Consider the following 15198-nt stretch of genomic DNA (forward strand, 5'->3'; position numbering starts at 1 on the left):
GGTAATTAACACTGCTGTCTTCGATCTGTTTGATTTCCAAAAGTCAAAAAAAAAAGGGACTGGAATGAAAGCAAACAAAAATGTAAGTCGGGATATTTTGTATCACCAGTAATAAATTGCATAGGAACAAAGACAACTGAACAACACCAGTTTCAAACGTGGATAAAACGTGTCCTTTTCTCGACATCTGTATTTCAGACAAAGTTACCGAAGATCTTCGAGTATAAATGAACAGCAAGTCTGTTCAGATGCATTAGATTTCTGCTTGCAGAATATATTTTCTTTTAAACTTTTTACATCTAAAATATACTTTATTTATATATAAAAGAGTACCTATCTTTATAAAAAAAAAAATCCCCCATGAATATATATAATAGAACTTTAAAGAACTATTGTGCAAATTTTGAGTAACACATTATAAACATCATAACAATGTTGTTTGGTATGAGCTCTCCTTTGAAGTGTCCTCATTGTGGACCTGGTTATGTCTCGGAGTCCCTCCTTCCTTTAAGCCCAGCCTTTGTGGGACACAGGACTGGGGGCCGCCCCTCTCTACTCCTGTAGGCCTCAGAAGAGTGCTGGCAGGGGGTGAATCTGTCAGTGGAACACACTCTGGCTGGGCAAATGGAACAGCAGGCTCAGCCCAGTTAGATGGGTCCAACAGTGGGTCTGTGTGAAGGTGGTCCTCCGGGCCGGAGGGTGCGGAAGAGTCAGGGTTCGAATACGGCAATGTGCCTGCTTCAGAAGGTGTGGGGCCACGCTGGCTGGAGCTCCCCTGTTTAGTGTCCAAAATGTCTCTGCCGGGGCTTCTGTTGCCACCTGCCCCTTTCTCAGTCACATTCTGAGTCGAGCACTTGACGCTGTCTTTCCTTCTGCAGGACACGTGTCCTTCTGCACTGTGATTGTAGAACACGCCTGGGAAGGGGTAGTGTGCTGGCCGGACACTAAACGGGCCACCCAAGCTGGCTTTGCTTTGGCTGAGGATGCTCCTGCGGGCCTCGGGGGGGGACTTGTCTAGCTGCCGACCCACTTGCACCGCGCTGGGGAAGAGGGACCCCTGGCACGCCCGATAGAAGTATCTGAGGAGAGGAAGGAAACCGTACATCAGATGAACCTCTCAACAAGTACAACATTTCCTTCAGCCTAAAATACAAAACATTTGCTGGAGAACGTATTTAAAAAGAAAAAAAGAAAAAAAAAAAAAAAAGAAAAAACTTAATTTCCACTAGATTCCCCACAATGGAGGAGTGGTTACAAACATCTTTCTTGGTGTGTGGAGTCACAAATCTAAGCTCAGAGGTCATGAGTTATACACACATTAAAAATTATATACATTTATAATATAAAAATATACAAATCTAAACACATCAGGAGCTAATTCCTTTCGCATGAATCAAATCTCTGCTATAAATGTGCAATGATCTCTGGCTGGGTGTGTTCAGCACAAGGACACACTGCAGCACAGCCACTTGCCTGGGTAAGAGGGCAGACACCGGGGTGATGACACAGATCAGGTAGAAGAGTGGGTCTCCCAGCAGCCTCTGCATAGTCCAGTATGGGTTGGAGGGTGAGAAGCAGGTGGGGCAGGAGGAGTGGTAGCAGAGCGCCACACTGAAGAACAGACCGATGCTAAAGGCTATGGAGGCCCAGTTAAGCCAAGTCTAACGGAGGAAAAGAAAACATGCTATTTCATTAGAGGCTGCAATCCAAGAGAATGGAAACCAAAATGTTTCCACCACCTTCCAGAGGCACAAAAACTGAGCTTCTGGTGAAACTGGTAAAACCATTTACCATCCAGCACAAATAAGGAACACGCACACATTATGACTCCAATTTTGTTAGTGGCATTTTTTTTCGTAAAGACAGGGAATTAATCACTGTAGCCCATCTGCTTCACCCCAAACTGCTTCTGCAGCTTTGACACTAGCCTGCCAATGGATGTGTACTTTCCATCGTGAGCAATGCCAATATAACTTTTGGAAGCATTTAATCCTGCTTAGCCATCTGCAGTGAATCTGACCTTTTCAACACAATGGGCCGTTGTGGCCAGAAGACTGGAGAGCAAGAATGTCCTTCGTGTCCAACAAAAAAAAAAAAAAAAAAAATTTTTACAACTTCACCATAATGTAAAACGGTCTTATCAAATTCTCGATTATACATTTAAAAAGGTAGTACAGTTAAAGCCGTCTAAACAAGTTGAAAAATGTAAAGTGAGGAAAACGAGCAAAAAACTCTTTACAAAAGCAATAGGTAGCAGCAGATGGCACAGAGTTAGAAGAACACAGACATATAAACTAAAGATTTCTGTTCCAAATACTGGGGGTATTATTGTACCCCTCACCAAGGAACTTAAACTGAATCTCTGCAGTTAAAAATATCCTTCTGTATGGAACCAGTAAAACAGTAAGTCTCTTTTAAAAAAAGGCCCTGGCTCATGTAATTACAATAGTAATAAAGGAATCAGCAATGTGGGTTAGTGTGCTCACTGCACGCCAAAGCTGTGACACAAGGTAATGCAGTGCACGCAACACAGAGACCAGTAATGCTGATAAAGTGTGTGATGCCGCTGGGTCTTCCAGCTCAATCTAATCAGGCTGAGTTAATGCACAAACATGCACAGATCAGTCAGTCGGGCAGGCGCACCAGTCAGAGCTATGGAGCCTGAACTAATTTCTGGCGTCAGAGCACATGGGCTGATTACCACAGGAAGCAGTACTACAGAGAGCATTTTCCTGTAGCTCTCTTCGATACGCATTTGAAGACATATGCCAGTTGCCACAAAACCAAGGTACATACTCAAGAAAAGGTTTCTGGATGTGTTTTGTTTTGGTCCGGTCGGTACCACTAAACTGTAATCAGATCTGTCACAAAAGTAGCGCATAACCCCAACCTAAACATCAACTAACACAGGTCATCCTAAACAGACACCAGGTGCATTCGACCTGCCAATGTGTTCCCACATGTCTGCCCTACTTGCCTCTCTTCACTGGCTTCCTGTAGCTGTCCGCATCAACTTCAAAACTCTGGTTAGGACCTACAAGACTCTCAGAGAATGTGCTCCCTGATACCTACAGGACCTGATCATACTCTAAAGCCTTGTAAAAGTGCTGTGTTGCTCCATCTGATGTGGTGGAATGAGCTACTTATGTCCCTCAGAACTGCTAAATCCCTCAACATCCAAAACAGGTTTCAAAAGTCATCTTTCAAAGCCACTTCTCTCTTGATCTCCTATTTGCTCCATGAACCTACAGACCATCTGTCACAATCCCCTTTGTATTTCCCATCAGAGTCAAGTCTATGAGTGGCTACTTGTGTAAACAGACTGCTTGAAAACTGTGTGTCTACATCTAAAACTCTCAATCTGTTGTGAAATGTACTTTTGTTTGCTGTAAGTTGGAAAAAAGCATCTGCCGAATTAAATTTCAATGGAAAAAAATAAAGAACTGATAGGAAATGGGTTCTCTCACCCAAGTTTTGGTCTCAATGCCCAGGTGCAGCAGGATGGTGAAGAGGGCTAGGCTGGTGATGGGGGTACCCCATGTAAACAAGTCGACGTCAGAGTCTGCATATGCCTGGAAGACGGGGCAAGCAGACACATGTCTGACACACACGGGAATGCTAAATAATCGACCCACAGAAGTCACATTGTAGCAAATCACTGGTTGTCATAACAACTTACAAAGTAAGGGATGAAGAAGCAGACAAGACTTTGGAAGAAGGCATCTATCATGTTCATCCAGAACATATATGGCTTGTATTCCTAGGAAGGAAGAAGGGGGGGGGGAAGATAGATGAACATTACTTCATTGGGAATGGGCGACAGTCAATGCAAATGAGTAGCTGCTGTGCACCTCTATCACAGGACTCATAAAACCAAATTAACATGCTCTACTTTGCCCTCATAGATCACAGTTCCGCAGCACAGCTGACAACATGATAGAGGTGAGGATGCAAGGGAGCCTCATGCATTTTCATTACTCTTGGACACTGCGGAAACTGAATACATTTCATAAACAGGTTTTAAACAGACTACATAGCTACTGGCTGAAGACCATGACCCAGCTACACCACCTACACAGACTACATGAAGTACCCACTTTCAGAGGATTCCTCACAAAGCCCCAAAATGATGACGCTAAGGTCTGTTAATTACTTTAGGTGGCTGCAAATAACCGCACAGAACAAAGTTCAGAGTACATGCATCTAACAAAGAAATACAACATCATATTTCAAACAGCAAATTTAATTCTTATGAACATATTCAACATCTCCTTTGTGGACAAAGACCAAAGAAATCAAGAAAATAGTCAACTATTATAAGGCCTCTCAAGTCAGATCTCAGACTGGCTACCTGCGATTCTATTTTTTCCCCCTCTGGTTGTAACAACTGAATTACTTCTTTGAATTTCAGAAATCAAATGAAGATAGATATTTAAAAGGGAGAAAAAAAAAAAAAAAAACCCACACAACAACAACAACTACCTCTGAGTTCTGTCCATTCATGTATAGCTGAGGTAGGTCTTGGAGAGTCTCTGCAGACACATCCTTGTCAAGGGTGCCCGTGATGAGTTGAGGGAAGGCCGAGAACATCAGGTTGAAGAATATGAGGAACCATTGGTCAATCATCACTGAGCCAGAGAAGCCACAGTAGAACTGATACCAAAAGATGAGGGCTACAATCATCTGGATACAGCAAGGAGAAAAACATATTTTTAAAAGTTATTCACAACGTAATGTGAACAAGGCACTGTGAATACATTAAAAAGCTTCAGGACAACTCAAGAAAAATTAACCTTAGCTGACCATCTGGTAACACCTACTGATGGATGTTAGAAAAACCATTGCAAAGTGTAAACAAACTCTACTGTAGCCATACAGATAAGGTTCCCCTGTGTGTCAGTGGAGCTTGTCTGCCAGCAGTGGACTCACAGCATTCTTGTAGAAGAAGTAGAGGATCATGTTGGCCAAACGGGAGTAACACCAGTGGCCGTGAACCAGGAGGAGCTTTTGGAGATACTGAAACCGTGGGAGGGCGAAGTCACTGGCCATCACCGCCTTTGGGAGAGGAATGATTACGCAGAGCACTTTCATAAGAACACACACCTGGCTTGTAGATGCTTATCTTGTTTTGCATGCCAGTTGCTTCTGTACATGTGCTTTCGGCTAACTACTTAGCTTACAAATGTTCACTGTTATCCACTTATACTGCTGAATCAGTCTAATTAGGGCACCGTCCTCTAGGATATCACAAGGCGCTACACTCACCGGAAAAGTACCCTAAACATTGTGCGTGTGGCATTCTTTAACCACTATGCAAAGTGTAAGTTTGCTGTAAGGTATGATTTGGTGTACAGAACTCCCCAAGCAACCACCTGGCTGGAAAACATCCACAGCCATATGTTTTTTGACCGATAACTAAGTTTTAGACGTGCCAGCTTCATCAGCAGTTGGAGTCATCAATCAAAGTTACATCAACCTCACTACTGGTGATATTTAAAGACTTTACTCACGTCAAACATAGAGAAAGCCCCCACAACCATCCTTGACTGACAAGGCAGATAACACCTATGAAAAATTGCAGCTGAGCTTACACTTTTAGTAGTAAGATGCGGAAACTGGGAACCGGGATTAATTTAGTTACAAGGTTGCAGAACCAGAGAATAATGGGTGGGATCGTTAATCATCATTGAGCTCCAGGAGGAAACTGCTTCCAGGCACAATGTCAGCTGTGGACATCCAACATCTGTCTAATTAAGCACAAACTTTTATTAAGTATAATTAATCAGCCCATCAATTTACACACAGAACCTTGCTCTTTACAGATGCACTATACTCAGGTTTTTTTTTTTTTTTTTATAAAAAATAAAGCACCTTGCCTCTGGGGTTAATTGCAATCCTCATTAATATGCATGGTTGGCATTACAGAACATGGGAAAATAAGTTCGGACCACAGAGCCACCATATCCTCCGCTGGCACCAGACAGGAGTGCTGCTAGGCTGAACTGTCATGTACGCTTAACCTCAGGGGCTAACATGTGCTGGGTGTTGCATAAAGACAGCTATGTTGGAGACAACTGGCACCCTTAAGGTGCAACAAATCCAGGCAGCACTGTCTGCTACAGACTGCCTTTTTTGGCTCACTGGCCATGAAGGCCACAACCATGTGGATACACTTAGCCTGTCAGTGGACCTATGTCATCCATGGCATACATTCCGACACCATCCTCTTCCACCGTTAGCTACCCTTTTTTGCTCTTTTCTTACCTGCATACCCTCTTGTCCCGAGATCCCAACACCCACGTCAGCCACCTGGATCATACTGACATCATTGGCACCGTCACCTGGTGTGTATATATATAATATATATATATATACACAGGAAGTGAAATCATTACTCATGTAACCTCTTAATAATCCAAGCAGACTGCAATACCAATGAAGCCAAGTAACTGGCAAACAAGCAAAGGAATAAAATTAATTCAACAATTTATCACAGAATTCAAAAGCTGCAGATAAAATAAACAATGCTTTACTGACATATTAGCAATGTTTTCAACTCAGTCATTGCACTGACTAAAGTATCCATAAAGGATTTCCAACAGTAGACAGACTCCCTGTGCCATGAAACAGTGAGCGCTGAATTTTTGAAGATACAATCTAGTTTACTTGAAAATGCATATTCTTTACAATCTACAGGCAGCATGGTGGCACAGAAAGTATTGCTGCCATCTCACAGCTGCAGGCTGGTGTGAGGATGTGGGTTTGATCCCAGCTCAGTCTATGTGAAGTTAGCATGTTTTCCCTGTGTTTCTGTGGGTTTCCTCCCACAGTCCAAAGACATGCTATTGAGTGAACTGGAGACTCTAAATTTCCAATAGAGAGAACAAATGAGCGAGAATGTGTGTGTGTAGGTGAGTGACTTATTGTTGGTAGCATATGTAGCATCAAAAGTCACCTTTACTGAAAATGTGTGGGCTATTACTACTATGTAGTGTTCATTGGATGTCACTTTGGAGAAAAGCATCTGCTAAATGAATAAATGTAAATCTACCTTATAAATTTGTCTGTGGTGGATTAAAAGGTGTTTCTGCACCAAGCCATTAGCTGACCGTAAAATGCATTCAAACAGAGTAGGAATGTGACATAAGATTAATTCAACTTCCACAGCTTGTCGTGTGTGTTGGTCATCCATAACAGGATGCTAAATAGATGTGTGGGCTGATAACACTGCATAGAGTTCACTGGAAGTCGCTTTAGAGAAGAGTCTGCTAAATAAATAAATGTAAATAAAACGACATTACATAGGAGTTTGTGAAGACAAATTGTTTTCCCGAGTTTTATACTAATTTTGCTTGCACTATGAGGAGCCAGTTTAACATCTAGTGAAATAATGAAATCACGCGATCCATGAGTTCTGCCGTTTTATTTTTTTTTTTGGCTTTAATTCTGCTAAAAAACGTGACAGGTAGCATCTTCCACTGTCATACTGAGCTGAAGCACAGAAACGAACTGAAATGAACGTACGTGTTTAACAAAAAGGGACCCTTTGTCAGTATTCTTGTGCTGTAATGATGCACCCAGCACATGTCAGGTAAAGTCAGACATTTCTACAAGACTGGTAGAGATGAACAGCACAGTCATCTTGAGAGTTCTGATGAAAAAAACCAGTCAGCAACTTCTGGTTCTGACTGTTATTCACTTCAGAGATGAGCAGAACACTGGCATTTCTTTTGACCTAAGTTCATGTCTTTGATTTGACTTGCCAAGTAAGTACTAGGATGCTGACAAACACACAGTGTTAGTGATTGTGATGCTTTGCTCATCCCAAAGTCAGATATCTGTCTGAGGCATTTGACACCTCTAGAAGAAAAAAAGCACACACATATGTAAACAATGTCCCATCGCCACTTGTAAAAGAAAAACTACTTTCCATTCTACCAATTGTCAAGAATAAAACTTCTCAGAGAGAAAAAAGATGAAACAAGACTTTCAGAAGATACCTGAAAGCGAAAGGAAGCTCTTCATTACATTACCATTAGAAATAAACTGTGCTAAATGTGAAATATGATTGTGACGCAGCACTGCAGCAGCTCAATTATACAGAATCGGTTCATAAAAAGTGGACTCTAACTGCAGGGATTCACTTTACAAGGTATTTAGACTGAATTACACTGAGTCGTTTCAGTAACCTGACCTGAATGAAGGACTTAATGAAATAGCATTGAGGCCTGTTTCTACCGTCAACATTTCTCAGTGAAATGTCACCAACAAAGCAGTCACCTCAAGTCACTAAACAGAACAGATCAACACCAGGCTGAAGGGGAAAATTAAGACTACTTTGTGGTACAAAAAATGTGCTCATTAGTACACCAAGCTATAAAATGAAATTACCAAAACCTCTAGCATATCTATTCAAATCAAAACAAATTGAGAGGAACTTCCAGTGGTTTCCTAAAGTTTCAGAACAGGTTGTATTTTGGGCTTCTCTGAAATAAAATGTTCAAACTACACTTAGAACTGTTTTTTGAATTACAGTTCAATTCATTGGCTGCATATGTCACTGGTCTTTAACCAGTCTTCAAACGTCAATGCTGAGTAGATGCACCATTAACCACACGGCCAGATTTAACTACTCAATCATGTATTGCTCAAGTAGTGAGAACCCCAGGTGCAGGATGGGGACATAACTTTGAGTGCATACCTATGGCCAGGGTCATGACCTTGAGCTTGTTGCGCACCAGCTTCACCACCATGCTCTTCTGCAGCGGCGTGGAGCGACAGCAGAGCACCGAGCGGCAACTACGGGCCACAGCCAGGAACCTGTCCTCCAGGCTCTTCTCTAGGGCGTAGGCAAGCGTCTTTCCATCAATCACCAAGCCCAACTGGTGAATGAGGAAGGGTGTCGAAGCAGGGGAAGGCAGCCCTGGGGCATGGAAGGCTGTAAAGTCATCTTCGAAGGCCCGGTTGGAGGGTTCAGGGGTGTTGCACAGGAATTTGGACTGTATGTAGTGTAAGCTCTCCTCCAGCAGCACTGCGCAGGCCTCCTGAGTCACATGCAGAAAAGAACTGCTCAACCTTTCACCTTTCAGTGACATTTGGCTGCTGAATCCATGGGTGGAACAGACTAGTCGATACAAAGTTGACTAGTGCAAAATGGAAATCCTGCAGCCCACTGATATATGGCAGAAACATGATTATCCAGGTTTCAATGTTGTCTGGTGTCATAAAAAAGGCAAGAAATTTCTACCAGACATTTTTCAAAATGCCTTTGATTGAAAACCCTCCTAGGTTAGAACTGGCATCTAGCAGTAACACACACAGCCATTTAGGCTGAGGCCTGTCTCCAAGAATATACTATAATTTGTTATAAACATTTATGTATTCATTGTGTGTGTGTGTGTGTGTGTGTGTCTATGAACTCTGTACAAGAAGATAAATGTCAAATTTCACAGAGAGGTTGATAGTAAATGCCAACATCAAAACACCACCACTGCAGACAAACTACCTCTACAGAAGTTAAACTCAGACACCATTGGGGGTAAGCAAAGTTCCTGGTTCACAAGGTAAACCCGCCAGATTTGGCAGAGGAGCCACCTGAGAGTCTGCATTCAGAGTGATGATTTCTTCCTCAGGATCCAGCAGCTTGCAGGCATAGGCGATGTTGATGGCAGTCTCCTGTTTGTCGCCCGTCAGGACCCAGATCTGAAGGCCGGCCTTGCGCAGGGAGGCGATGGTCTCGGGCACACCGTCCTGTAGTCGGTCCTCAATGCCAGTGGCCCCTGTGGGCAAGGTGGGATCATATGAGTCAGGGAGGAAAAGCAGAGGAGTGAGGGTCAGGATACATAAGCAACCCTGGACTACCTGGAATCCTGGGGCCTTGTGGTGCACAGGCTGTCAGTGCAGAGGAAATGATGTATCTTACCTAAGAGATGAAGGTTGGTTTCTAAGCGGAGGGCAGACTCAAACAGCAGCTCCTCCCGACCGTGAATTGCAGTTTCTGCTGCCAAGTGGCTTTTGAGCCAGATTTCATAGTCCTCTTTGCTCAGAACCTTGGACACAAAAAACATGGAAAGGGATACGACAATATGAAACATGCAGACAGACAGTCTGCCCAGGCTATAAGCTGACACCATTCTAACATATAGCGAGAAAAACAAATGGTCTTAAGGAACTGGAGAAACTGATCTGTCACATCATATGGCAAGGCACAAAAGAAGCAAAGGCTTGGTAATAATGAATTTCTGCGATTAATGCTAATCAACAAAGAATAAATTAACGACCTGAGAAAATAGGACAGCTTGCAGCCTGGGAGCTGAGAAAGTCATGTTGGAAGGGAAGCGCCACCTGATCATTTATGATAATTTGTGTGAATCTTTCGAGGGATGACTGCAGCGGTAGCAATGCATGCATTTACAATTTTAACATGAATTAACTATGTATATAAGTAAAACAGTTTTAAAACATGTCCACACAGTTTTTAAAAATCACAATGGCTTCCTCACGTTCAACACAGCATGTGGACAATTACCTTTTTGGCAATGCAAAGAGTCCTGAGTCCATCAGCAGCATACTGGTTCAGATAATTCTGGGTTTTGTACAGTATTTTTCTTTGCCTTTTACCTTTGGTATCATCTGTGAGATTAAAACATCAGAACAAGATTATGGATACAGATGTGTGCCGATGCACATAAAACAGGAGATTCTGACATAAACAGGAGATATTGGAGAGATCAGCTTCAATTATCTCCTCACAAATCATGAGTCACATCCAAATCACAACAGGATAAACGATATGCAACTCTGAGCTCTGCAGCATTTTTGCACTGCCCTCTCCTATGTATTTCCATCATGTCACCAGTGAAGGTGCGGGAGTACCCTGAAAATACAAAGGAGGTAAAAGTTCATCAGGGTGTAGCTCTGCTCCCAGTCTGCAGACTTTGTAAACAAGATAAAGACCCCCGGTTCCCGTTTCTCTAAGATGGTCCAGCTCACAGAACTACACACTGCAGGGCATCGAAGGGAGCAAACATTACAATTCCATTCCTATGATCCGGCAGGATTTGTTAGTTCAATATTCCTCCATGCAAAATGAACCATGTACACAAATCCTTGTAGCCACTTAATTTTAATTGTCTAATTAATTAAAAATCAATTACACAATTAAAAGAACCAAAAAGGATTTAATCGCAAGACTTTGGCATGTCTAGAACATCATCTTTGTTCATTTTGATCAGGTCAACTGTGCTCATGGGGTCTCTCTGGGAACCTGCACAGATCAAGGCTTTTCGATCAACAGTATCTGAGTTTTAAAATCTTTGGAAAAAAATATCCAGAAAGGTACAGAGCTGTAAATGCTTTATCCTCTAAATAAAGAACGTGTGAAGACCAGGCGTTACAGTTTCTCTAAAATCAGATCTGCTAGTTTCAGTTCTGTGTTACTACAATGCAGGAAACCGTTATTGTCGCTTTCATAAGTTTTCTTTTTTTAAATTAAAAAAAAAAAAAAAAGACCGCAGAACTGTTTTGTACCCCTTGGTCTTGGAGTTATTTCAGGAACCTTGAAACGGGCCTGCTCAAATTATGTGAAAATGAGCAGGAAATGTCTGTTGAGCACACGGTGATAGAGAGGCTTGTGTTCCCCCCCCCCCCCCCGAGTTCTCATCTGCATTTGAGAATGACACTTAGACACTTGGCAGACTCCCATTGTCCCCAGTGGCTCATTTCAAACCAACTAGGCCCTACTGCTCCATTAACCAACTAACTTTGTGGCTCACAAATCATAGCTAATTCTCTAAAACTACATCTTGCAATCATCTTGCTATTTTGATAGAAAAATTTTTTTTAAAAGGTCTTCATTCATTATTACTTACTGAATTAGTTTATTTACTGTAGTTTACCCCTGTTTCAGTGCAGGGCTGTGGTGGTCGAGAGCCTATCCCATAAGTATGTGGTAAGACATACCCAACCAGTCCATTACAGGGCAATAAAGTTTAAAAAAAAAAAAAAAAAAAGGGGATGCACGTCAGTTTGGAGAAAAGTGTCTGCTAAATAGTTACCTTTACATTTATTCATTTAATTAAAATTGTCGTCACACAAGTGTGATGTATGAAAAGACAAATTAAACAAAAACAGCACAAGACCTAGCCTTATTTACATTTACATGTATTTATTACGAGACACTTTTCCCCAAAGCAATGCACATATGAGAGAAAAATACAACAAATGCATTATATCAACAGGACAAAAATATATGATATTTCTTATGTGCTTACGAATATAGGTTACCTATATAGGGAACATAGGTAAGACATATTTGTTATAACCAAAAGTCATTCTGGAGTTCCAATGCCTGCCTTTCATGACATGTACTTTGCTAGAAGAGCTCATGTTGTATGAAGGGGCATTATGTAACTTGCTAGTGTGAATAGACAGGGATATTTTCGGCAGACTGATGTTAACTTGCACCAACCCGCGGCTCCCTTTGTGGGCTGAACATCACCCGGCCTGCGAAAGCCAATCCTTCACACTTTTCCCCCTCTTAAGAGAAAACTTTGCATTCGTACTTCCTAAACCAATGCTGAAAGAGCAGCGGCCAGACCACCTACCACAAGTCCACCAACCCTTCATGCTCAACACGAACCATGCTATTCTTTCGTGTGCCACTTACTGGGGAGTTGGGGGGTGTTGTTTACCAGTGTTTCTTCCCCCCACATAGTACTTAGGAGTTTGAGAGCAAACAAGTCGCCATTTAACACTAGTGGAGTGGCTTTCTGTACACAATACTAATGAAAAGAGCCTGTGTGACACTTTGCGTGCCTGGAATACTAACAGTACAAATGCACCTCTTCCATGAGGCCTTTTTATAATTTAAGGCAGCAGGGCCTGATGCCTGCAGAAGTCCACAGCTCTAGCTAAACCTTTACTAGGCAAGTTCACCTACTGTTGACACATGAAAATGTGAAAAACTGCCAATGGTGTGGGGTTAATGACTAAATAGGCAACACAAAGAGTCCTCTGGAAACTACTATAGTATGAATCAAAGAAACTTGAGAGGGACTGAGGATTTTTGGTAAGATGACTGCTTCGTTACTCAAAATTTACTCCAATCGTTTTCTAACAAAGTGTGAAATTAAGTACAAAGCATGGCAATTATTTATTCCAGCAGGCCAGCGATTCATATGAAAACACCGGTGACATATGAACATTTCTCATCCTGTTCAACTTTATTACTTCTACTTTTCTTTCCTAGCAACACTATCATTGTTTTTCAGACATTCCTTATCTATTTAGTAAACACAAAACGGCACAAAACTTTAAAAATGTATTATTAAGAAATTAAAAACCCACAGCGACAAAAACGTCAGACACAACACAATAAAAGCAATGATAAATGTCCAGTTTGTTTCCACTGAAAACATGGCCAGGTTTGCACCTCTGAAAGTCTGTAGGTTCAGGAATACCTGTTATTAATCATTATTATTAGACAGAACAGTAGCATGAGCACCAGTGCTAACCGCAATGTTTAAAAAGTCACTTTGCTGTTAACCCTTGCTCGGAAGGCTTTGTTTCCCGCATTCGTTAGTAAAACATACCCAATAAGTAGACAACCCACAGACAAATTCCTGCTTTATTCACCATCTCCTTTTTAGCTTGCCATTTGTCCCTGGCAACAAGTCAAGGTGAAGATATTTGTACAAGCAGAGAAATGCAGCCTGTAGTGGTAATCTTGTCTCGGTACAAAAGGCACACAAGGTGTTATGAGGTCACAGTCTGTATTTTCAAGGAAAATAATCTTATTAAGGGCAACAATCCATTAAAATTTCCAAGGCTGAGGAATAACATCCTTATTAAGCAAATTAATTAAGCTCTTCAATAAGCAGAAGACTGGCTCCTCTGTGCTGTGAGCAGACCGAATGGAAAATGGAGGGGATGATGTCAGAGGCCCAGATTCACTTCAATCCACCACAGTGTAATAGTTTAAACAACTGAGCAATGCTAAAATATATTTCATCAAGTAGCTTCTACTTTTCAAGGACAGAAACATGTCTGCAAAAATCAGGATAGCTCATCAAGAACTGTTCCCATGGGATACTCATGAATGGAGAAGTCTGAACACATGTTGACCAAGGCCCTACCTGCAGCAGGTGGCCCGATGAGATCCATGATGACTGAATCAGCCCCTTTGGTGTAGACGGTGATTTGGTCGGTGAGTGGGTGTCGCACCACCACTGACATGCGCTTCCGTGTCGAGTCAAAACCCAGAGTGTGCAGCAACTCAAAGGCTAGTTTGCCCAGGTGGGGCAGCTCCACTGTCACCTGGTCCGGCAGCCGGCCCGCCAGGGCACACTTGTAGGCACGCGCTGCATATACTAGAGCTGCCTCGTCTGGTGACTCTGCTTCATAGCGTAGCTCTCCCTCCTCTGGTGGCCCAGTAGCACCACCCGTGTCCAGCACTGAGGGTCTTAGGATGCCCTCAGGGGCATCAGCGGTGTGTTCTTCCTGTAACCGCACAAGTGTGCCATCGGCAGAAGGTGAGGGGAGCAGACTTGAGCTGGCCCGCGGGACAGAGCGGCTGGTGGCCAAGCTAGACGAGCTACTGCTGTTGGAACCCGACGTGAGTCGGCTGGGAGTGAAGCGCTTGATGAAGTCCTCGATGGTCTTCACAGGAGACTTCAGCTCAAACCTCATCCGCACCTTGGGAGGAATCAGAAGAAGTTCACGTGAATTCGGCAGCCTTTGTACTCATTTATGGAGGGGCAGTTGGATCCTTCTTTAGACTGTAAGCAAAGGTGAGCAGAATGGAGGGAGTGTATAAATTCTTCATTTCAACCCCCAATATGTCTTTCCGACAGAGAACAAGCTGCATCAGAACATACTAAACTGACACAAAGACACTTCTAAAAATGGTACCGTCAAAATCTGAATGTGATTGACAGCGTTACGCTGGATAACACCTTTACAGCTTAGCATAGAAGCAGAGGGCCTCACAACCAGCAAACACACTAGGAGCTGAAGGAGTAGAATAAAAATACAGACACTCTTCACCTGTTTAACGACCGCGCAGACTTACGACCAGCTCTCCAAGCAGTCGGTATTGTACGCTTTACGAGAACTTTGGTCATGGAAACGGCAGCGCGGCGTCTCAGCGTCAAGCATCTCATCTCGCATCGCCCTTTCTCAGTCTCAGCCTCGTTCCCA

The 15198-nt window shown here is 42.7% G+C and overlaps 1 protein-coding gene across 2 annotated transcripts in view; it reads right to left on the bottom strand.

Moving 5' to 3' along the window:
- Positions 1-361: 361 nt before the first annotated feature.
- Positions 362-15198, bottom strand: part of atp10a (ATPase phospholipid transporting 10A) — a 37151-nt gene continuing 22314 nt past the window's right edge. For both annotated transcript variants that reach the window (XM_029254182.1, XM_018750139.2), the window contains 12 exons: positions 14136-14694; positions 10529-10632; positions 9923-10049; positions 9595-9779; positions 8702-9044; positions 6265-6341; positions 4930-5055; positions 4483-4683; positions 3680-3760; positions 3468-3572; positions 1474-1661; positions 362-1079 (listed from right to left, as the gene is read on the bottom strand). In XM_029254182.1, coding sequence (XP_029110015.1) covers positions 425-1079; positions 1474-1661; positions 3468-3572; positions 3680-3760; positions 4483-4683; positions 4930-5055; positions 6265-6341; positions 8702-9044; positions 9595-9779; positions 9923-10049; positions 10529-10632; positions 14136-14694 — 2751 coding nt within the window. In that variant the 3' untranslated portion in view covers positions 362-424. The remainder of the gene's footprint in view (positions 1080-1473; positions 1662-3467; positions 3573-3679; positions 3761-4482; positions 4684-4929; positions 5056-6264; positions 6342-8701; positions 9045-9594; positions 9780-9922; positions 10050-10528; positions 10633-14135; positions 14695-15198) is intronic.

This window comes from Scleropages formosus, chromosome 1 (genome assembly GCF_900964775.1).
Source record: "Scleropages formosus chromosome 1, fSclFor1.1, whole genome shotgun sequence".
NCBI lineage: Eukaryota > Metazoa > Chordata > Actinopteri > Osteoglossiformes > Osteoglossidae > Scleropages > Scleropages formosus.